Below are 25623 nucleotides of genomic sequence, written 5' to 3'. Positions count from 1 at the left end.
GTATCTGCTCTCCAAGAGCCCACTTCCTACCCATGGATGTTGAGAAACCAAAAATGCTTTTAATGCTTCTAAAGTCAGTGTCCAAAATGATTAAAATTTTATTATCTAGAATATTCTAGAAGACCATAAAACCAGGCACTATTTCCATCATTTCTCTGTGTGTCTTAAGTAAGAATACACAATGCATGTTATTTTACTCTCATGATAGATAGATATAGGTATATAGATATAATGTTACATATATATTTCAAACATTATTTTATACATGCTAGAGAGAGAGAGAGAGAGAGAGAAGAGAGGGAGGGAGGAGAGAAGAGAGGGAGGCCAGAAAATTTAGTTTTTTTCAGGTTGGGGAGACAGAATATGAAATATAATTCATTTTCCCTGCTTTACATAAGACATAGGCTTTCCATCATTGACCAAGAAAGACATTAGTTTCCTAAGCACATGACAGAAATAAAATATAGTCAGCTCATCAGCTATTAAATAAATATAAAATCAACTATTTTGTTACATGAATTACAAAGTTACCTCTATCACCAGTGTGATCTTATATATAGTGTCCATAAAATCATGATCGCAAATAATAATCAAAATTCCTTCCCCACTGCATATGTCAGGCAGTTTAGTCTCTGTTCCTCATGGTCCAGAAGTGGTAGCTATTAGGCACGATAACATTATCGTTCTCCTCATTGTTGTACAGTTAACATTTTTTTGAAACTTTTATCAGTTTCTTTTGAAACTAGAAAAATTAGTCTTCAGTAGTTATGCAGGGCATAGGCTTCTAGAGTACACTCATCTCACAGACTTAAATGTAGAAAAGGCAAGCACAGAATTCGTAGTTCCAATTGACAGTTTTAAATGTAAAATGTTTTCATTAAATACACCACAACATAAGAATAAAAAGTATTTTACAGGTAAGGAATTCTACCTCTGGACATATGTTTTCTGGCTTCTGTAAATTGAACAGACTCTAGGTGACAAAGTGATAATGCAATAACAAAACTATTTCACCTGCAATAACAAATGCCAAATTCTATTTCACCTGGCAATATTGTGGAAACTCTGTGGGCTATAACTACATCTGATAGAAATAGTATATTTTTAGTATATATAGTATAGTTACTCTGTTTTGCTACATATACTGTGGGTGTTCAGTGAAGAATCATGTAGAGTGTAGATCAGTCCATATGTTAGAGATGATGGTAATTTAAACTTGGATGGGTACAGTTCAGTAAGGAGATATATTGTGTATAGAATGAAGTGATTTACTGATTGATTGCATGTAGTAAAAACAGGGAGAGATTCTAGAGAGTCAGCAGCTTGATAAACTGGCTCAGGTGAGACTTTCTCCATCAGTTCATTAAAGAATTATATTCATAGGTGAATTCTCTATTGATGAGGACACTTTGATCATGTTGCAAACACTTGCTGATTGTTGGCCTCTTCAACCTCCCAAATGAATAACTTTGAGGCAATAAGCAGATATGGAAAAATTGCACATTCCATCACATACACATTATGCATCATTTTAGTGAAAAGTAGTATGTGTAAATAGAAGAGCCATAATCAGGCAAAGAGGAAATGAGTGTGTTTCTATACAGAAGTAAAGCTAACCTTTGAGTCCAGATTTTTTTTCTATTATAATACAGAACAGCCTCAATATCAGTTAAGTAGAAAATTAGGTATTTTAGCCAAATTGTACTTACGTACTTAAACTGACATGGAGCATTAAGTTATTGAATTCTATTATCAACAAAGGCCTAGGAAGACATTATGTCTATACGATGCCAGAAATGCCAACTGAAAAGTAAACGCAAACAAGTAAATTTATGGATCTATTTATTTATAATTACAAAAAACCTATTTGATTTCTTTCTTCCCAGTTTGAAATAAAGCCAGTTTTATTTTAGCAATCAACACCTCAGGGTTTGTGGCTATTCTTGCTGTTTGTGTTCTTATCATGTCAAGAGTTAAAAGAATTCTACATAAAATAGCTCTTTAGATAGAAATAGTTTCTCAGGGATTTTAGAGTGAGAGCTTTTTGAAACTTTTCTATCTATAAAAAAGTAGTAGCCTATATCTGAATAATTGCCTCAGGATTCTATGTTAAAGTTGTGATTAAATTAAATTCAGACTATTACAGGATTTTATTAAATAAAGTTTATGAGAAGCAGATAATAAATATATATTTAATGGCACACAGATCAGTATTGACAAGTAAAGGGCTCAGTTAGGCAGTAATTCATCAAATGTCTTCTAAAAGGATATTACTAACTACCTCACATTTTGATTTTTTTTTAAAAAATCAAATAACCAATAATTACAATTCAGAGACACCCAACATGAAGTAATATTACATGGTTATTTGGGAGGCAGTAAAAATGTGTAATGAGAAAACAAACTACCATAAGAAAAAAAGGAGAGGTAATAATTCAGTCTTTTTACAATATGATGTTAGAATGATGAGTTTATAAGAAGGCAGAAGTACAGCATTCCTTGGTTTAAGAGTAAGATCAATTCTGAAATATATGTTAGCTAGATGTAGTAGGCAGTTCAAAATAAATCTGTCTAAAAGAGAACTAACCTCTCATAGGAAAATAAATGTGTGTGACATTCATAGGCTTCATAGGCTTTATGTGGTGACAGACTGGTGGGCTCAGTTTACTTAGTTGAATCCCAGTAGATCAACAGGGATTGAAAATTATTTAATGACTGTCAGTTTAAAAATTCACTAATAAAATATAGTATACTAATGGTGAAAAGTGTACACATTTGAAGTTCTTAAGTAGGTAGGGAGTTCATCTTTGCCTTCCTTCCTAAATTCTCCAGAGGTGTGCTTATAGCAATATGCTTTCAGTTAAAGCCTGAAAGGCCGAGGATGTAAGGCATTTAGAGGAGATAATTTCTACTTTAGGAGATTGCCCTTTACTGTTAGAGCCATCCCCAGGATGATCGTTCAGTGTGCTGGTACTCCTTATAACAGGAAGAGATTTCTAAAGCCACTTTCTTCAATAGAAGAAAAAAAATCATCCATCTGTGCTCAGCACTTTGTTCTTACCTCTACTCTAGCTTAGGTTATATCATCTTGTGTTGGACTATTTACATGTAATTATCCATTACAATATGGTGAACATTGGAAGAGGAGGGAACAGATTTTGTGTGGTTTGGATTGGTTTCTATGCTGATGTTCCTAGTGTCTATTAAAGGGCCTACCAACTAGAAGGCTGGTATTCTTCAACGTATATGAAGAAAAACAGGGAAAAACGAAAGTAGGAAGGAGGGGAGGAGAGAAATGGAAGGCAGGTGCTGTTCTAGGATTATGTCCCTGCAAGACGTTCTTGTAGGTACTTGATAATAGTCAATTGAAATCATTTAAAGGGTAATATTACTTCTAACAATGATTGCCTCAAAACCTTTGAGCTCATATCATGTAGCCATGCAAATAACATAGCTTTACATAGCTTTTACAGCAGAAAGTAAAATGCAAGTACATCTTCTTAGCTTAACTGTAAATAAAAACAGTTTTCTTAGATGGTGATACAATTGGAAAGTGGAAAAATATAGACATAATTTAGTTGATTATATGTAATACTATATATTAGTTTTGTAAATTCCCCTCATGAATAGTTTTCTAAAGTATATTTGTTTTTTTCTCTACTATTAAATTGACATGCAATGTTTGTATATCCATTGGTATCTTTCATGGTATAACATAGTATAAGTAACCAATGCATATTATTTGGAGTATGAGAGTAGGATACAGAATTCTAGAAACTGATACTACAAAGATGGGTCCCTGTGACTATGTTTTCTAATTCTAATGCTTCCTAATCATTTCAGAAAGGGATAATAATAGCTATCATTTTTAAATGCCTAAATTTTTATAGTCATAATAGAAAAGTATCAATTCAGTTATTTTCCCACTTTAATGGAATAATAATATTTTAAAATATATTGCCACTATCTAAAATACAATGTTCATTAGCAGAAAAATAACCATGTGGCAGACAAGGTGTTACATTTTGCATACAAATATAAAATCCTTAGATACTCCTGGAAGATAGATATTTACCCTACTTTGATTTGTAATTTACCCTACTTGGAAAACCAAGACTCAGAGTAGTTAAGTAATATGTTAAGGTGATAAGACTTTAATGATTTGCAAAGCTCAAGTGCAGACACAAATATGTCTGACTTCAGAGCATACACATTTTTACTACATTGTCTCTCATCACATTATATATTTGGACTATATATTGTGACCAAATCTATATAATAGGTCTACATTTTCTGAGAGAAATATAAGTCAGAGCAGATAATATTAAACACTGATTTTTTTGAAGTTAGAACCACATGCTGTATTACGGAATTCTCAAGTATATATAAAAGAGAGGTTGACATTGGAGATCCTCTGGGTTCATATAAAATGATTACATTACTTACCTCTTTTGGGAGGAACTATTTATTTTAATTTCTTAATTATTAATGATGCAAAAATTTGAGCATATTTTGTCTTTATTATTAAAAGGAATTTAAAATATTTTTAATTTCTAGGTTTGAATATTAAATAATGCTATTTTATATTTATATATATAAAATAGAATGCGTAAGATCCTTCCTACCTCTGTCCTGAAACACATTGTATTGGAAGTCAGATGCCCTAATCATGAAATTAAATAGAACATGAGAATCTTGGCTAATGGAGGTCATTAATCTTTCACATTATACTGTATAATAGTTAAGAGCAAGGCACAGAATGTGTATTAGCCAGGTTCAAAGCTTGGTTCTAACACACACTAAGTTCTTCTTTTCGAGTCTCTGTGCCACCTTTTCTTCATCTACACAGGGGAAGAATAATAATATCTAAATCCTTTTGTAGAAAAAGATAATAAGGGGCAGAGGTATTAGACCATATCCAAGGAAAAAGAAAAAACAGGCCAGAGTTATATTAAAATTGTAGTCTATGTAAATCCAAAGGTCATAAATTTTCAATTATATCATTCTGCATCATAAGAAATAGGATGAAGGGGATGGGGGTGGAGAGGAGAAAAAAGGGGACAGGCATGGGAAGAAGAGAGCAACAAAACAGAGGAGGAAACGAGGAATAAAAAACAGAAGAGAAGGAGAAAGGAGTAATGGAAGAGAAAGAAGATATTGTTACTTGCTTACACATGAAATTCTGAAAACTGCCATTAGGCCATTTTAAGGCAGGTGCTATTCTCATTTTACAGATGAGCAAATTAAGGCATAAATATGCTAAATCGCATGTACAAGGTGAAGTATTAAAAGTGGCAAACTCAGACATTAAGAATTCTCAAATTTTCTAACTGAAGTATTAAAAGTACAGTTTTTATGAAATCTTACTACCCTATTATTCTCTCTACAGTTTTCTGGTGAACATTGGTATTTTTATCATTAAAAGGATAGGAGAATTTTTGAGTACTTTATTTTATTCATAAGAAGCCTTTAAAAAACTTTTGAGAATTTTTACTTAGCGTATATAGGTGATAGAGGGCTCTTGAGGTCAAGTTCCTTGAAGAAAAGATTAAAGAAAAAAGAATGTGATGATATTGGAAATGTTTATCAACCCTAACATTTTAGAGTTCTTTCCTTGCTCTTGAATCATCCACTTGTCACTAGATAAGCTTCTGACATTTTAAAAAATAGAAGTGAGACAGGAATAGTTAGCAACTGGAAATTATTCCATTTTACACTGTTAAATTTTTAAAATGTATTTTTCATATACATTTTTGATGTTCCAAAAAATAATTAAGGTGATATTTAACAATATTTTTAAAAAATATGCTCTCCATTTTCATCATTCTTTATAGTTATATTATTTTAATTATTCATGGGAAATAACTACATCAGTTAAATATTCCCATCTGCATTTCTTTCTTTATGAAGGGCTTGTTAGCCTTTGTAATCAGAACATGACTATTTGTTAGTAAATTATACACAGTACAAAGTTGAATTCTATACATTTTTGTTGGGAGCAAGCCGAGAGGAATTTGGGCATTCAGTAGAATGATTTAATTAAATGTCCTTTTCTATGAATATATTTACATTTATTTGATTGATAATTAGATTTAGAAAATAGTAAAAAGTACTTTCAAATATCATACTCCTCCATCCAAAAACTGTCACTGCTAAACATGAGTGCATTATCAAATCCATATATCCCTTGAACAGGCATCGATTTATTCAGTAAATATTGGTTAAACCCTTTCTTTGGGCCAAGCACTGTTTTAAATGTTGGAGATACAGGAGTGAAAATACCCAAAGCCCTGATTTTGTGAAACTGGAATAATAGGGGTAGACCAAATAATAACCAAAATGAAAAAAAGGAAAATAAGCAGTATGTTAAATAGTGATAAGTGTTAGCAAAGAAGTAGAACAGGGAAGAGTAATAGAGGATACTGGCAGATTTTGCAATTTTACACAGGTAAAGGGCCCCAAGGAAAAAGTGACAGGTAAGTAAAGACCTAAAGGAAGACACTGACTAGTTCTGAGTAGGGAATGATATTATCTGACATGATTTTAACAGGCTAGTTCTGGTTGCTATGTAGAGAATATATTGAATGTGCTAAGGACAGAGCAGAGGAAAGATTTAGAAGTGCGAGCATTTAGAGGTGGTGAAAATTTGTCAGTCTGGATATATTTGAAAGTATCAAAGAAGATGGATTGTATGTGGGCTGTGAGATTAAGAGATGAGTCATGATGCCTCTAAGTGTTTGGTTTGAGCTATTTGAAAGATGTAGTTGCTACTTGTTGATTTGGAAAACTCTGTGGAAAATTTTTTTGGGAAGACCAAGCGCTCAGTTTTAGATACACCAAGTTTGAAATGCCTAGTAAACATCCAAGTAGATGGATAGATAGATGGATGAATACACAGATACATAGATAAATACACAGATAGATACATACATAGATAAATGGATTTGTATTTCAGGGGAAAAGAATAAGCTGTAGTTTTATGTTTATGAGTCATCAATATGCAGATGATATTTAAAGCTATAGGACTCCATAAAGTAAATGACTAAAGATGTGGAAAAGTCCTGATGACTGAGTTGGTGACAGTCCACACCTAATAAGTCAGATAATGAAGAAGCAGCAGGAGAAAAGGGAGAAGCCAATGATATAGGTTTTTAAAAAATGTGTGTGTTATTCTGGAACTCAAAGAGCAAACATGTTTTCAGGAGAAGGATGTGCTTAGCAGTGGCAGATGTTGACCATATACTAAGTAAGTGAAGCATGAGAACCGACCTTTGGATTTAGCAAGGTATTTATTACTGCCTCACTGGTGACCTCAGCAAGTTCATATTCTGAGAAGTGATAGAGGCAAATGCCTGAATACAGTGGGTTCAGTATAGAATGAGAAGAGGAAAATGTGTACAGACAACATGAACACAATGAAAGTAAGGAGAGAAATGGGATAGAAGCTGGAGAAGATAATGAAGGCAGTAGAAGGATTTGTGGTTCTTTGGGGTGTGTGTTTGTGTGTGTGTGTAAGTAAAAGAACATGATTCAATATGTTTTCTTTAATCCAAGGAATTCATTTAATGTTTTTGTCTTATGAATATCTTGAGTAAATACTTTGTCCATTCTGAAGTTAAAGTTATAATATCTAGATGCAAACAAAATTTCTGAGATCAGCATATATTACTAAAATACATACATCCTACTCATATTTGAAAATTCATATCTAACATAAGCATTATACCAGATCATGTCAATAGGCAATTGTCAAGAAGTCAAATTTACAGACTGTGCCAGTATCACGAGTTTCATCACTTATTTTTTCTTGGATTTGTATGCAGATTAAATTTCTCTTTCCAAGTGATTATTAAATTAAAAAAATTAGTTTCCCTATTACGTTCAAGACACTATGCTAAATGTGTTACATATCTTACTCTTCACTATAGGCTTACAAAATAGATTTTATTAACCTATGTTCTAAATAAGAGTCCTGGGGATCAGCAATTCAGTGACTTTCCCAAGCCTTTGATAAATATGACTGATGTAGCAGGGATTCAGTCCAGGTATACTTAGTTCCAAAATATATGACCTTCAACCTTGACTACTTTATAACATTATAGTTACTGAAAGACAGGGACTAATTTATAAGCAACACTTCTTTTGTATACTGGGTAGAACCAAGTCTAATGAGAGGCAATTAACATGACCTTACTCTTAATATAGCTGTTAATTTGTCCAAGAAAAAAACAATATATTGGACAACAAACAAAATGTTTCTCATGTTTACAATCATTAAGCAAAAAAAACAGTAAACTAATCCAGATTATTTTTTCTTTTAAATGTCTTGCCATTATTATGAGACACTATTATGAGACATTATTTATGAGACAGTTTTAAATTACAAAGCTAAAACAAGACAAAACAAAATTTGTGCTGCTGACAAGTCAGAGATTTGGATGCAGTAGGTTGCACATCAGATGGTGTTGATTGTGCAATAAAGTCTGTGAGGAATCCAAAATTAATCTCTAGCTAGTCTACTGAGTTTCCCTAAAGGTTTGCCACTGGAGATGCAATTACCAGGACTCTTACAGTTCAAGTGTAACCAAATCCTTACCTCGAAAGAATGATGGCTTTCTGCATGCTTAAATTTTGTGCAGTTTAATTAATACCTAAAAATGTAAAGCTCCATGTCTTAGCTTCAAATAAAATCTCAAAAACAGAAATGTTAAATGTACTAGGAAAATAATTAGTAGCCCAACATTTTCTCATTACTTTAAAGAGATTTTGTGTCAACATTTAGACACATATCAGAAAAGACACAACCAGCCTCATTTTAGAATTTTGGTCTTTGGAAATCCTTGGCCAGTATAATATCTATTCCACTTATTGTTTTATTCCCCTTCATTTCATTGTATTTTCCTTCTAAGTTTTAAATTTTCAGTAGTGAGAAACTGCAAACATCAACAACCTCTGGATGATAATTTTATTTTTAAAATCCTATGGATGTAGAAAAAAAACTTATGGTTACCAGGGGATAAGGCGGGGGGGATAAATTGGGAGATTGGGATTGACATATACACACTACTATTTATAAAATAGATAACTAATAAGAACCTGCTTTGTAGCACAGGGAACTCTATTCAATACTCTGTAATGGCCTATATGGGAAAATAATCTAAATAAAAAAGAGTGGATATATGTATATGTATAACTGATTCACATTGCTGTACACCTGAAACTAACAAAACATTGTAAATCAGCTATACTTCAATTAAAAAAAAAGTCTTATTCCTGTATGATATAAAAATACATTTTACTGAGATACTTAAATGGTAACATGCCTGAAGTTTATAATTTAAAGGTCTATTATACATAATTCATATTTATCATTTATACATGGCCCCAGTGGTACTATAGAAAAGAATATGATTTCGAGTTGCAAAGAAATGGTTTTGAATTTCATATTTGCCACATATGACCTACATGAACTTGTAAAAGGTCTGTATTTTTCATTTCCATATGTAAATAAAAGTTAATATTACATGAGTAATAGGCTGGTCATAGTGTTATAATTACTAAATAAGAAAGTATTATTATCTTCTTGGCAATTAAAAGCAAGTAAACAATTTCTTCTCTTTTCCTCTTATCTAGAAACATAGCTAGAGCATAGATAAATGGAATCAGTGATTGAACTTTAATTTTAGAACAACAGAAAAAAACTTATTCAACCTGTCTGTAAAGCAAAATAAAGATATGTCTTATTAAAAATGTCAATCTTTCTCATAATAAATTGAAATACTAATGTTTTTTCAAACTTTAGGAAAACTGAAAATGACTGGAATATTGTACATACACATGTATATCTACAATACACACATATATTTGTTTTTTTAATTTTGTAACCTAGGAAGTATATATCTTATCTTTCCTTAGTGAAACATTGATATGTGATATGAATATAGAGGAACAGCATATTAAGCAAGACTTTTTTTTAGGAACTTAAACATTGTAGTTTTGAAATGAGTTAACTTTTCATAAAAAGTGAAATGGTTATATTTCAAGACAGTTAAATCAATTATAAATAATTTTCAAATGACTAGATTTTATCATATATGCTAAATATTACTTTTAATAACTTTGGGGCCTTTTGCTTGCTGTTTTCTACAAACACTATTAAGACTGAAAATTTGAATATGCAAGGAAGTGCATGAATAGAAAGACATTTTGTCATGTAGGCTGAGAAGGTGAGCACTAAAATTTTACCTTCTGCCAATGGCCAATGTTAGGAGGAAAACCAAAACCTAATAATTATTAGCTACCATTTAAATTGAGTATGAAAATTCAATGAATATTTTCTACTGAAACAAAGTATATAAAGTATACTTTAAAGTATATTATAAAGTATCCATCCCACTCATCTTAAAATTAATATTAAAATCCAGAAATACATTTTGGTATTGCCTTATCAGCATTAAGCAAGTGATCAGTAATCTTTGGGGCAAAAAAGAGAATTTTAAATAAATAAATGAAACTCACCTTGTCCACAATACATATCTGCTTTCTGGTTTGAGCATCAAGTATTTCAATCTCAAAGTGAGTAGTTTTTGAATGTTTAACTGCTGGAGTTGATCTTAGAGGGCCTGCTGAGAGTATAAATTGCGACAAAGAGTGAAAATTTCTCAGGTCATTCTTCAGTATGGACCGTGTAGCTCCTGGGGAAGTTAATTCTCTCTTGCGTTCTGAAGCAAGGAACTTGTGCCTTTTGAACATTGTGTGAACTACCAGGAGAATCTGTCTTGTCAACAGGAGACACTTGCAAGTGTGTTCCCTTCAAACAAGTTAAATACTGCTGGTGAAACCTGGAAAGGTCAAGTGGCATGCAATTCCAAGAGTTCAGTTTTATTTAGCAGGCTTGAAAACAATGACTGATCTCTTTCTATATATAACACACTATTGTGAATTGCTGCAATGTAGATTACTTGACCAGCATTGGAATTATTTCTAGCTTTCTCCTTTTATCTCTGCTTCTTAATATGGCCAGTAGTATCTGAAATTCCAAAGTAAGATAAGAATAGACAAGAGTTTTATCTCTGAATTCTGGATACACTAATCTTTAAACACATATATTATTATTCACACATTCACATGTAGATGTATTTAAAATTAGCTTATTGCTATCTTATAGTTAGATTTTAAAATACCTAGTACATTATTACATAACAACATTTTTTGGTAAATGCTGCCTAGGATAAAGATTTGTGCCATGTTTTGAATGCACACATATACATCTGATAGAAAGCAGACAAGTTCTTCATTCCATACAGGGAGTAGAAAAATGGCAAATCATCTATGAGATTGGAATATATAGAGAGGAACTTTATAATTTAAGGAAAAGGAAGTAAACCTTATTTTAACATTTTTATGCACATTACATCATAAGGAGATCATTAAGTTTATATACAAAATCAGTACTAAACATCACATTTATCACAAAACTAGGTTATGGCAAATTCAAATAATCTCAGAATGAACACTGAAAAGTGATAAATAAATTAGAAAGAAGGGTTTGTGAAAGATTCCTGGTACTCTGAGACCTGTAAATCTGATGAAGGAACAACTGACAAAAATCCAAACTGCAGTGTCACTGATTCAAAGGAATATTACAGGAAAATATTCTGGGATGTTATTTTCAATGAAAACATGAAAAGGGAAATGGCTACAACAGTAGATGGGGAAATCTAAATATCTACATTAAACTAATCTTTACTTTTATAATTAAATAAAATAATGTAGTTTTAAAAATTTGGACTACACATTATGTGCTGGAGATTCACTTACACAGTGTTCAGTTATCATTTTCCTACTCTAGACCACCAGCACACTCAATATTTATTATTAAAAATAGAAGACGGATGTATGTGTATATATACTTGCATGCGCGCGCGCACACACACACACACACACACACACACACACACACAGTCAATTTTATCACCCCAGTTGTTCAGGACTTTAAACTTGGGATTACCCTTAACATTTCCCTTTCTCCCACACCTAAGATCTAATCCATCAGAAATCCAGAACACAATCTTGTCACCATCTCCATAGCTAACTTCAAAGCATCAATCTCACCTGTATTGCTTTTCCAAACTGATCTCCCTTTGTCAATATTGTTCAATTTATAGTCTCTTTATAAGGCAGCAGCTAATGATCAATCCTTATATTAAAACAGGTAATGCAATTATCTGCTTAACGCACTGTTTGGGGATTCCTATTTTATGTAATGAAAAAGCCAAATTTCTCTGTAAACGTCTACAAGGCTCTGCATCATCAGCATTTTTTTTTTTTTTTTTTTTGCGGTACGCGGACCTCTCACTGTTGTGGCCTCTCCCGTTGCGGAGCACAGGCTCCGGACGCGCAGGCTCAGTGGCCATGGCTCACGGGCCCAGCCGCTCCGCAGCATGTGGGATCTTCCCGGACCGGAGCACGAACCCGTGTCCCCTGCATCGGCAGGCGGACTCTCACCACTGCGCCACCAGGGAAGCCCCATCAGCGTTTTTTAGTATCTCTGGTCTCATCCTCTAATCTATCCACAGTGCTCAGAACAGTGTCTGGCACACAGCAGGTGCCTAATACATATGTATTAAACAAATAATCAACTAATAAATAATCGATCAATAAATGTATCTTAACGGTGTAGGCAGAATGATGTAAATTAATTGCATGCTGAGGCAAACTACTAGCACATTATAGCAAGGTAACATAACTGTGCAACCCATATAATATAATCTTCAGAGATAGTTTCTATTTAAAAAAAAAAAGAAGAGAATAGTTGAAGGACACAGGTGCCAAACTGCAAGAGCTCCCATTGCCAACACTGGAATAATTCAAGTAAGAACATAAATACTGATGATAATATATTCTAACTCAAAGAACAGTGTAAATATCTGTGAGTCCATACTGTTATAAATAAGTGATTGAATAAATAATAGATAAATTGGGACAAGGGGTGAAATTTTCATATACAAGAATTGCAAATTATATATAAAAATCTCCCCTTGAATGTGGGTTTCATTTAAGTAACACAGTGAATGGAAGTGGAAAATAGAAGCTTTATGGTGGAAAAACCTGGCAGGCAAACAGCATTTTAACCTAGAGGCCAAGTCTAATATCACCACGAAGAGTCATGCTGATATCATGTACCAACTGATATCATGAGGTGAGGGCACTTCACCTCTGGGGTATTCTTCCAAAAGTTTATTACCTCAGTCTAACCATGAGAAAATATCAGACAAACACAAATTGAGGGATGTTCTACAAAAATACCTAATATTCTCTCAAACTGTCAAGAATATAAAAAATGAGGAAAAATTGAGATACTGTGGCAGATCAAAAGAGACTATGTAAAGACATGAATAAAAATGCAATGTGGGGCTTCCCTGGTGGCGCAGTGGTTGAGAGTCCGCCTGCCGATGCAGGGGACACGGGTTCGTGCCCTGGTCCGGGAAGATCCCACATGCCGCAGAGCGGCTGGGCCCGTGAGCCATGGCTGCTGAGCCTGCACGTCCAGAGCCTGTGCTCCACAATGGGAGAGGCCACAACAGTGAGAGGCCCACGTACTGCAAAAAAAAAAAAAAAAAATGCAATGTGGTATCCTGATTGTTTTCTGGAAGAGAAAATAAATGAATAGAAAATCCAGTAAAATAAGAATAACATCTGAAGTTTAATTAATAGTATTATACCAATATTAATTTCTGAGTTTTGACCAAGGTTATGCAAGATGTTAAGATAGGGGAAACTGAGTAAAAACTACACAAAAAACTTTCTTTTCAATGTTTTTGTAAAATTATTCTAAAGTAAAAGGTATGAAGTAAACATATACTGACACATGCAAAAAAATGGCATTATTTAAAAGGAGAAAATTGTAGATTTTTGTCTGCTGGTCACCTAAGTTAAAAATTTTGGAAGAGAATAAAAAACATTTCAGATATTATGCTATTTATTGTTTCATTTTGTATTTTGAAATAGCTTTAAAAATAAAATGTTTTATATATGCTAAGGTGTTCTTTTAAGATTATTGCTAAATACATCATAATGAAATTAATACCATGAATTACTATTTGTTTAATACTAGACCTGGCATACCACTTTAAACTAGATTGCAGTTTAAATATATTTATAATAGAAAACTATTATAAAACAATGCAGCATAAAACAGGAATCTTTATTCCAATTGCATTTACTTACAGTAAAATGTGAAGAGGGGGGCTTACAATATCATTTTTCTTTATCCTCATATTTTTCATTTTTTTGACAGAAAGCATATCATTTCAATTTATTTTCCATTTGAAGTGCTACTTCTTATGAGATCATTTAAAATAATTAATAGACATTTTTAGAGCAGTTTTAGTTCAAACAAAAATTGGGCAATTAAAAGTGCGGAGTTTCCATATATTTATTCTCTTCCTTCCCAATACACTATACATCCTATTATTAATATCTTGCATTAATGTGAAACATTTGTTACAATTGATGAAACAATATTGATAGATATTTATGAATTAAAGTCCATACTTCATTTTAGAGTTTAGTCTTGGTGTTTTAGGACTAAACTAAAGTTCTATGACTTTTGACAAATGGATAAATTCATGTATCCACCATGATAGCATCATACAGAATAGTTTCACTGACCTGAGAATGTCCTGTGCTCTACCTTTTCATCCCTCTCTGCACTCCTTCTGAATTCATGGCAAACACTGATATTTTTACTGTCTTTGTAGTTTTGCCTTTTCCAGAATATCATTAGTTGGAATCATACAGTATGTAATGTTTTCAGACTGGCTTCTTTCACTTAACAATATGCATTTAAAATTAGAGCTTTTTTTAAAATCACTGAATAATACCCCATTATATGAATGTACCACAGTTTACTTATTCATTCATCTATTGAAGGACATCTTCGTTGTTGCCATGAACATTTGTGTTCAGGTTTATGTATGAGTATAATTTCAATTTATTTGGGTAAAGAACTAAGAGTGTGATTGCTTAATTGAACGGTAGGCCTATGTTTAGCTTTGTATGAAACTGTCAGACTGCCTTCCAAAATGGTTGTACCATTTTGCATTCCTACCAGCAGTGAATGAGAGTTCCTGTTGCGCCACATCCTCCACAGTGTTTGGTATTATCACTGTTGCTGGAATTTGGCCATTCTAGTAAGTGTGTTGTGGTATCTCATTGTTTAAATATGCAATTCTCTAATGAAAAATGATGTAGAGCATCTTTTCTTATGCTTATTTGCCATCTGTACATCTTTGGTGAGGTGTCTGTCGAGATCTCTTGTCCATATTGTAATTGCTTTTTTTCCCCCTACTGTTGATTTTTGAGAGTTCTTTTGTATTTTGGATATAAGTCCTTTATCATATATGTATTTTCCACATCCCTTCTACCTGTTTGTCTTATTTTCTAATTCTCTTAAGAGTATCTTTTGCAGAGCAAGGGTTTTAAATTTTAATGAATCCAACTTACCACTTTTTCTCATTCATGGACTGGGCTTTTGGTGTGTTGTTTTCTATAAATTGTATTGTTTTGCATTTTACATTTATGTCTATGATCCATTTTGAGTTAATGTATGTGAAAGATAAAAGGTCTGTGAATAGATTCATTTTCTTTTTGCATGTGGGTTTTGAGCTGTCCCAGTACCATTTGTTGGAAAGACTATCCTTTCTCCATTGACCTGCCTATAATTGCTTGATTATACTTGTGTGGGTCTATTTCTAGGCTGTCTATTCTGTTCCACTGATCTATGTGTCTATTCTTTTGCCAACACCACATCATCCTTATTATGGTAACTTCATAATAAGTCTTAATGTCTGGTAATGTTGGCCCTCCAACTTTGTTCTTCTTCAATATTGAGGGTCTTCTGTTTCTTAGTTCAGTTTTTATGATAGATACTCCATGTATTTCCAAAATTGCATTGTGGATTTTCTAATTCATGGTCTCTTAAATTTGAACATCTCCATGTTAACAATGAATATTCTTATAAAATTATAATATTGGGAATTTACAGAATTGATACACTTTTGCTATGAGTCAATGGCAAAGATGTAAAAAGAAAGGACATTATGCCCATCATTGGATAAATTGTTCTCAGCCATTTTTCTAGAGAGTAGTTCATTTCTCTGTATTTACATTTTTTGTTGATACTTTAGTCAAGTAATGGAGATTGTAATTATCCAAACATATTTGTGATATTTAACCACCACAGCATAAAATTCATGAGGCAAAGATCAGATCTAATTTTGTCCATCACTCTACCTTCAAGGCATAGTATAATTCCTGGCATATACTAAGTCCTCAACATTGTGTTTGTTGAATGAATAAATCATCATGTGAATAAATTTTCCTCTTTAAGTTGAGATACTAATCAATGACATCACAATAAGGTAGTCACTGGACTCCTTTGATAATAGAAAGAACTTCATGATAAGACGTATGTCTTTAATCTGTACTGTCTCCTGAGTAAATCCTCAAAGACACTAAGCCTGGAGTTAGTTGGGTGAAAAAGAAAGAAATAGGAAGCCAAAGACCAACCACTGGTCATGGATATTTTTTGGTCAATGTTCATAAGAAAATTTTATATATAAGGTACAAAGAATTTGATTTTAGGAAGTTAAGGTGGGAGCAGAATATTAAAATAAACATCAAGTCATACTGTACTTGGACCTAGGCAAATATATAAGCAAGTAATATGTGTCTAGCAAATAACATTTTTAGTAGAAATAGTATGGGTTCAAGAAGTTCCTTGTAATATTTAAATAGCTATGTGATGTCAAGCTTTCCATTAGCAGTCACATTTTGATAACATTATGCATTTTGCAAGACTCTTATGATATATAGTCAGACAATGCATATAAAGTAAATAGAGAAGTTTTTGAAAAATGGAGGGTGTTCAATATACACATACAACATACATTTTCAGTGTTGGTTTGCAAAATCAGATTTATACCTCCCAAAATCAGATCTATGCTTTTCTTTCCCATCACCCTACTCAAGCATTCAGATTATTCCTCTTCTCTACTTTTGTAAATCTAAATGGTTACAGTCACTGGAAAGTGAAATTTACTCATAATTACCACACTGGGTGGACAGATTTCTAACCTAGTTCAATTGACTCCTTAAAATATCTGCAAGTATATTTATCAACCTCTTCCTCTATAAAGTTTATATAGTCTTATTTTTTTCTCTAATTTTCTCAATTTTAATGACACCAATGAACTATGAAATGGGCTCTGAATAGGCAGGCTAAAGGCAGATAGAAAGGATTTCACTAATATGAAAATAAATTATTTTCTGAGTCTCCAGAGGATATGAGTTTTCCCAAAAGAATATTTTATATCCTGCTTTATTACACAAGCTTCTTAAAGCCCTGAAACTACTAAGTGGTTAAAACCACTGATGTTAACATTTGAACTAATAGATAATGATTGAAACATTTTATATAATAATTGAGTATTTATTTTGGTTATATGAAATAAATTACTTGTAATAAAGGAAAGGATTAAGAGAGAAACAGGTGTTCTTACCATGACAAAGTTTCAGTTTTACATTTTTGACCAACAGATTAGGATAGTTGATCTAAAACAGTCATCAATAAGAAATAATGATGAATAAATTAATTCAGATTATAGATAAATAATAGTTCTATTTATAAAGACTGAAACGTAAGGGAAAGAACTCTGGAGTTAAATTCAGAGCTGTAGATTCTTGGTCTAACTCTGCCAATGTCTGCTGTGTGATACTGGATAAACTGGGAAACCTCTCTTAATACTGGTTGTATCATTCATAAAATGAACGCACGCTCAGAATGATATCTAATGATCCTTCGAACTATAGTATCCAAGTAATATTTAAAAGTTTGTTTCCTGTTTAAAATCAGCTGTAATAAAAAATACAAATAGAAATAAGATCTGCATAGTAGTCTTGCCCTCACAAAGTTATTGTACCGTTAAAATAATGTTTGTGAAAATGAACCGTGAAATCCTATACATTATTAGTAATTAATAAATTAGACTGGAATGGAAGTCTCTGTATTTCACTAAGACTATGGTGAAACTAAATGGTTTCCTGAAAACTGAATCAACTGAACGGAGATTTAATCATTGTTTTAAATTGAGGAAAGCATAGTCTCATCTTGTGTGTACAAGGTTCAAGTTTCTTGTAAAATTAAAATATCTGTAGAAAAGTAAAATTAAAAAGGAGGAGGAACTTACTTCATATTCAGTTTCAAGCAAACCATGTATTTCTATTTAACTTGTCTCTATTTTTTTTTTTAATTTTGAGTTCAGTATTTACCAAAATGTTTTCTTTGGGCCATTTACATAAATTACAAACTCACCACAAACCATTTAATCTCAGTCTTTAACTCAGCTCTGCCTTCTTCATTTATCCTTGATTGCACACAATGTTTTCATTAAGGCAGTTGGCTATGCCCTCTCCTCTGTTCTCTGATTCATCCCTGGAGAGTTTCCAGACATTCAGGCTTGCCCTTCCCAGAGTCTGCCATGCGATTGCAGTTGTTCTCTGATGTGTGTTGGCAAGTGCTGTCCTTTATTTTGGGAGCTGAGGCCATGCCTATTCCTCCTCTGTAAGGGATTTGTTGCCATGAACTCTATGGACTATAGAGTTTCTTTCTCAATGTTGAAAGAAAAACTTGAAAAAAAAATCCAAATACTCAGGGTCTATATATATTTAGAAACAAACACATACACTTTCTAGGCAGTTTTATCTCTACTTTGGTAAGTTGTGAGGAAATCATGGTCAAACAAAAAGTTTTCCATTTGAGAAATAAGAACTCAGCTGTATTATGTACAGCTTCTTTCTTCATTGGGCTTGGGGGATTGAGGCCAGCACATTTTTTGGTTTCATAGATATTCAAGAAAACTTAAAAACATCAGAAAGATAAGAATGAGACAGTACAAACAGAGTGAGGGTATTAACTCTTCATCCTCATAATTTAAAAGTCAGTAATATTATTTTTATTTAGGTTTTTCATGCACATTTCAAATAATTTAAGTAGCATGACCTGAGATGTTTGAGGTGCATTTTCAAGTTGAAGGAAAGAGGTTGACTAGCACTATTTGAAACATTATCTTGTCTGGTGATTCTCTGGAGTTGTAATGTTGTTTTCATTTTTATACATTTTATGCCACAAGATTTGCATAATCTATTTAGAAAACAGCAGAAGTTATGCTTGTAGTGAAGTATTTGGTATTCACAGAATAATAGTCAGTGACCATGTGAGGCATATTATGGTTCAGGCAATATACTCAGTGCTTATCCACATAGCAACTGTATAATATAGTTTTTATTATAGATGCAGAAAGAGGCACGGAGAATTTAAGTAACTTCACCAAAGTTAATAGTCAAAAAGTGGCATAGGGCTTCCCTGGTGGCACAGTGGTTGAGAGTCCGCCTGCCGATGCAGGGGACACGGGTTTGTGCCCCGGTCTGGGAGGATCCCACGTGCTGCAGAGCAACTGGATCCATGAACCATGGCTGCTGAGCCTGTGCTCCGTTGGCAACGGGAGAGGCCACAACAGTGAGAGGCCCGCGTACTGCAAAGGAAAAAAAAAAAAAAGTGGCATAGTCACAAACCAGTCCAAGTTCTTAATCACTTTCCAGCATCACATTTTATGACCACATACATACACATACAGAGCTAAATACGTATGTAGGGATCTATTATTTGTCATTGCATAGTTAAAGTCATTCAGTAAGCTACATGTATACACTATCAAAATATAAATGTGGCTGCAAAATGATCAACACACATTTTGCAATGGCAAACACACAATATCATCTATGTGTGAGTATATCTGTGCTTACAAATGCATGTGTGTGTGTGTGTGTGTGTGTGTGTGTGTGTGTGATATCTTAGAACAATTGGTGCTGCTCTTTGGGGAGCTTGCTCTTAACGAAATAACAAACATAATGTCCCTTGACATATATATAGGCTTATGCTTCTCTGACTTTAATTCACTCTAAATTTGACGCATGAGTCAGTTTTCCTGCCATTCCTACATCCTAGCCATTCTGGAATTTACTTGGGCCATAGTGATACCTAGAGTTACACAATTTTCTTAAGGACTAAAATAGGCCATCACAGGATCCTTCTGTTTACTATATAATGAAATTAAACTGCACCATACTCAGAGCCATGTTATTTTGTCTTTTGATTTGGTATATTATGCAGTTTCTCTAAAGGAATTGTATTTTCTTTAAATATCAGTATTTATCTTAACCTGTTTTGAAAGGATACAGCACAATACCTAGTGTGTAGTATAGAAGGTGCTCAAAAAAATTTAATGAATGTACAAATGAATGGCAATATAAAAATTATGCTTAAGATGGTATAAAATAATGGGTAAGATATAGTTTTATGTTAATAAATACAGTGAATATCAATATTTGGTTAGATTGTGTGTGGGACCAGAATATTCCTTTGATTATATTAGCAAAGAAACATCCAGTCAAGAACAGTCATACTCTGTAGAGAACAATGTATGGATATCAAGGGGGGGAAGGAGGAGGTGGGATGGATTGGGAGATTGGGATTGACATATATACACTACTATGTATAAAATAGATAACTAATGAGAACTAACTGTATAGCACAGGGAACTCTACTCAATGCTCTGTGGTGACCTAAATAGGAAGGAAAACCATAAAAGAGGGGATATATGTATATGTATAGCTGATTCTTTGCTGTACAGTGAAACTAACACAATATTGTAAAGCAACTGTACCTCAGTAAAAAAAAAAAAAAAGAAAAGAAAAGAAAACAGAAGAGTCATACTCAAACTCTGTCATTTCTGTCTCCTGGTAGAATGTACTGACAATAGATGAATTAAGAAATATCATATATCAGAAAGATATAAAATTCAGGATTTTTATTGTATCTCCTTTCTTATTGGTCTATGCAATTACATAAATAGTGAAGAATGACAATTCTTTACAGTAGAATAGCAAGTAATAAGGAATAAGAGAACCACAAAAACACCATTTTGCTATCATCATATTAAAATTTTTCTGGCAAGAATCTTCAATGGACAATAAAACATGATATTTACATAGTTTCAACATGTCTATCAAATAATCACAGATTAAAGAGGGAAAGTGGTAATGTTTCATTGAAGAAATCTGAGAGCCATCACCATAAGTGATCTATATTAACATCAACAAAATACCATAAACTGATATCTTGTATCTCCTGATATGATATACTGAGAAGGCTATATTAATTCTGTAGTACTCTTTCCATAAATAATTGTTCACTTTAATCATAAAGAAATATCAGATAAAAATAAATAAGACATCTGAACTAAATTCCTCAAAATTACAATGTAAAATAATTACTAAATAGCTGTTTCAGATGAAGAAAAACTAAAGAAACATGAAAAATAATTAGTATTTACTTCTCAATTGGATGCAGGATAAGGTAGAAATTAGTGTAATGCTATAAAGGATGAATCTGAGATAAATGAAGACACATTGAACTGTATATTAAATAATATCTTTGTAAAAATAGTTAATGTTCTAAGTTGAATAATTTTTAACATAATTATTTAAGAAAGTGTACTTGGGAAATAAATGCTGAATTATTTAGGAAGAAAGCGCCTTGATGTTTGGAACTAAATCTCAAATAGTTTTAGGAAAATAAAATGTATTTATACAAGTCAAAAAATGGTAAATCTTCGTTAAGGATGTTCTTTATATTATTATTGTTACTCTTTAACCTTGTAACTACTTAAAAATAAGAAGTACTTCTGGTATAAATGAAAAAGGCTCAAATTATATGACTCAAAAGAGATGAAGAATAAATATATAAGGCTACAAGCTTTTAATTTAAAATGTATTTCTCATTTGCAATGAGATTAAATGGAAAAAAATAGTAGGGATCTGGAGTTTTCCTCCAGGTATCCATGGCATCTTGCAATTTTTAACCTCCTAGTAAGTGTATTAGTAGCTTTGTTTCCTGGCTTGTCTTCAGAGCAATGAGTTTTACTGTTATGACATTACATCATTTATATTTTAGTGGAGTCTACACATAATGGGCACTTTAGAATAAAGTATAGAAATGAGTGATTACCATAAAATTACTATGAAATTTACATTGCACCAATACCTTATACCAGGAACTGTGAAAAATGCCATAAATTGTTTTTCTTCTAATTTAGTTATTTCTCTTGACTCTTTTCTTCTGTCTGTAAATAGTAAATCTGCAGGATGATTTTATAAACACTCTAAAGTTGGTTCTAAATATCACATAGGTCATCAGCTAAGTGATGAATATTAATGTGCTTATTATTTCACTTCTGATTGATATAACACAATTTAAAATCTTTCTATAAACAAGTATGTGTCTGTTAACATTATTTTACATCTATTCAAGTTTATGTAACAAACCAGTATTATGTCTATTAACTTTCTTGTTAATAAATCTTATTATTATGCCTGTCGACCTTAAAAGCAGTTAAACTGAATACATTACTGAAAATTAAACTAAAATTTTTGAAGGTTAAATGCTAATGAAAAAGGAAAGTGCATATGTGTATATATGTAAATGTGATAATATTCATATATATAAAACTATGTATAAAATGAGTTCTTAATAATAAAAGTTAACAGAAGATTATGTGTTATAAAATCATTTCTCTTCTGCCCAATATGTATAGTAAGAGACTTTGTTTGGAAAGGGCTAATCCGTACATTTTGCCACCCACTCCTGACCCATCTGTATTTAACTGGACATATCTGAGTGTCTGGAACTTTCTCATTTTTCTTATTCTTCTAGCACTTTTACCCCACCCTTCTCTCTCTCAGCTGTTGAATTTTCTTCACATACCAATATGAAAATATAAGCAGTGGTAAGACAAGTTCCACATCTGTCAATAAACCTGCCTCTGTGCCCATATATTCCTGCTTCTTTGCACTCATATTGCAAGACTGACCTTCTCCCACCTAAGGACAGAGCCTCCAATTGTACACAAATTCCCATTTCCTTTTGCTGGTTAAGAACATTGTTCCAGCAATTAGTCCTTTGTTTTCTGTATCACCAGTTTTAATTCTTCTTACAGTATCATTAATATTAGCTTATAAATGTCATAATATCACTGATATTAAAAAATAAACAACTTCTCTTTACCCCATGTCTTCTTCCATCTAGTTCCCCTTTATTTCTATGTTCCTCTCTATATAGAAACCCTTACAAATTTTATCTGAAATCCTTGTCCCATTTCCTTTCCTCTTCTTACAAATCAAATTTTCAATTCTGTCTTCAGTTTTCAAACCAGTCTGCAGTGTTTAACCGACTAAGTCACAATCTCTAAAACATTTTCAGCCTTTGACCTCTGAGACTCCATCTCCCCTCATTCTTTCTTTATCACTTGCATAGTCTCCCAAGGATTTCTTTCTAGAATTCCTCCTGAACCCCTAAATGCTGCTGCTCTTCCCTTATGTTAGTCCCAAAACTCTTGCTTTCTCCACATAACAATCACTCTCTAAATAATACTATTCTGTTTTATGGCTTTTTCTTTAATCAACAAATATTCACTTAGCACCTGCTACGTTCCAGACACTATGCTGTGTGATAGTGTTACTTCAAAAACTCCTCGGATCTTTCTGGGTATTGTCTGAAACTGGCCCCCTTACACAGAGGGTAGGGAGAAATCTAAGAAAAAGGTAGCCACTCCAGATTGGCAGGGGTAACTTTTAAAAAGCAAGGGAATTTACTTATGAGGTTTGTCTTGGGCAGCCAAAAGACAAGTAGATTTCTTCACCTGCCCACCAGAACCTTAAAAGTTTATTTAGAGCCTAACTGGGTTCAGTCACAGTCACATACCAGTACGGATAGCTTCACATTTCTATTTCAAGGCTGCATGCTTGGAGCAGCTTCTGGGAGCAGGGAAGGCAAGCTGAAAGCATATTCAAAGGACAAGGAGGGGGTGGGGAGCCTCCAATTGCCCAGGTCCAGCTCACGGGTCAATTGGTGGTCACATCGTTTTGATGGCCTGCTTCAACAGGTAGAGATATATCAATGAACAAAATAAACAAGCAGCCTGCCTCCTGGAGTGCACATTCTGTTGGGTAGAGAGACCTGTAATATACAGCAAATTATATAGTGTAGTAGAAGGTGGTAAATATTAAGGAGAAAAATAAATCAGTGCTAAGAAAAGTTGGGTAGGTGGTATTTGAGCAAAGGCATGAAGAAAGTGGAATAGTGAGCAATGGATTCTCAGGAAGTCATATACTTTTAAATGCAGCCTATGCATGGGGAAAAAAATCACAGCTCCAGCTCTGGTCTGTACCATAAACACCACACTCCCATGTCCAATTACTTACTTATATCTCATGTGGATAAATAATCTAAGAGACATCTCAAGTATGGCATGTCTAAAAACAAAACAAAATTTGAAAATCCTGATTTTCTCCAACAAACATTCTCCCTGCAGTTATTTACATTTCAGTAAATGGCAATTCTAGTTTTTCTGACCAGCATTCATGTATCAACCTTCTCTCTCTCCTTTCTCACAACCCATAGCCAGTCCAACAGCAAATGCTGTTGAATTTATTGTTTAAAAATAGCTGGAATCTGAGCATTTTCACAACCTTCACAGAAAATGCTGTGAAGACATCATATCGCTCAAGACATCATCATCTCTCATTTTGAATATGGCAATAGCCTCCAAACTCCTATTCCTTCTTCTAATCTTGTTTCTCAAAAGCCAAGCCCTGAGTAAACCAAATCTATCTTATCATCTCCCTAAAAAGTAAATGCAAAGATAATGTACACTGCAGAGTCTTGTACTGCTGGAGCCCCAATCTCTTGTCTTTTCCCACTGTTCTCTTTGCTCACTCTGCTCCATCACTCTGGTTCAGCTGTTTCTGGAAAACATCAAGCATCTCTCCCCTGAGATTTGCAACTTGTCTTCACTCTCCTTGGAGTCCAATTACTCAGATAATTTGCAAGACCACTTAAAATTTTTTTTCCAGGTCTCTGCTTAAATATCATCATTTTAAAGAGGATGTTCTTAACCATTCTGTCTCTATTGGCCACAAGTCTGGGTCCTTATCCTCCATCATTTCTTCTGAGCACATATCATCATTTGACACATTAAGAATGTATCTTAAATATTCTCCTCCTACTTCCACTAGAATATAAGCTCCACAGAGTAAGAAGTAATCTGTTTGTTTACCATTGTATATTCAACACCAAGAATAATTGTCAGGCATATAGTAGGTATAAGAAAAATATTTATTAAATGTATCTTGAATAAGTTAAACATGAAACAAAGCAGACAGTCTAAATGTACTGCAGATCATTGTAGCTGAAAGTAGTCTTAAGATTTAGTAGTTTTGTAGCTATCAAAACCAAAATGTACAAGATACACAATAATGTATGTATATGTAAATATACATGTATTTGCCTCTGCATTTAGAAAAATGTTTAGACCAGAAGCTTTTCTTAAAAGAATTTCTAGGATTTCTTTTCTTGTTTCTTCAGGTAGACTACATTATGCAAGTATACTATAGAATAAGTAATATTTCTTAGTTGCCAATCTAAATAGATATCTTGAATTTTCC

At 33.0% G+C, this 25623-nt stretch overlaps 1 protein-coding gene across 1 annotated transcript in view; it reads right to left on the bottom strand.

Moving 5' to 3' along the window:
• Window positions 1-10752, bottom strand: part of TECRL (trans-2,3-enoyl-CoA reductase like) — a 92199-nt gene extending 81447 nt beyond the window's left edge. The window contains exon 1 of the mRNA XM_060011737.1: window positions 10519-10752. Within this exon, the coding sequence (XP_059867720.1) occupies window positions 10519-10752 (234 nt within the window). The remainder of the gene's footprint in view (window positions 1-10518) is intronic.
• Window positions 10753-25623: the final 14871 nt, after the last annotated feature.

The sequence above is a fragment of the Delphinus delphis genome, chromosome 5, assembly GCF_949987515.2.
Source record: "Delphinus delphis chromosome 5, mDelDel1.2, whole genome shotgun sequence".
NCBI classification, from domain to species: Eukaryota; Metazoa; Chordata; class Mammalia; order Artiodactyla; family Delphinidae; genus Delphinus; species Delphinus delphis.
This window is presented reverse-complemented; position numbering and strand designations above follow the sequence as displayed.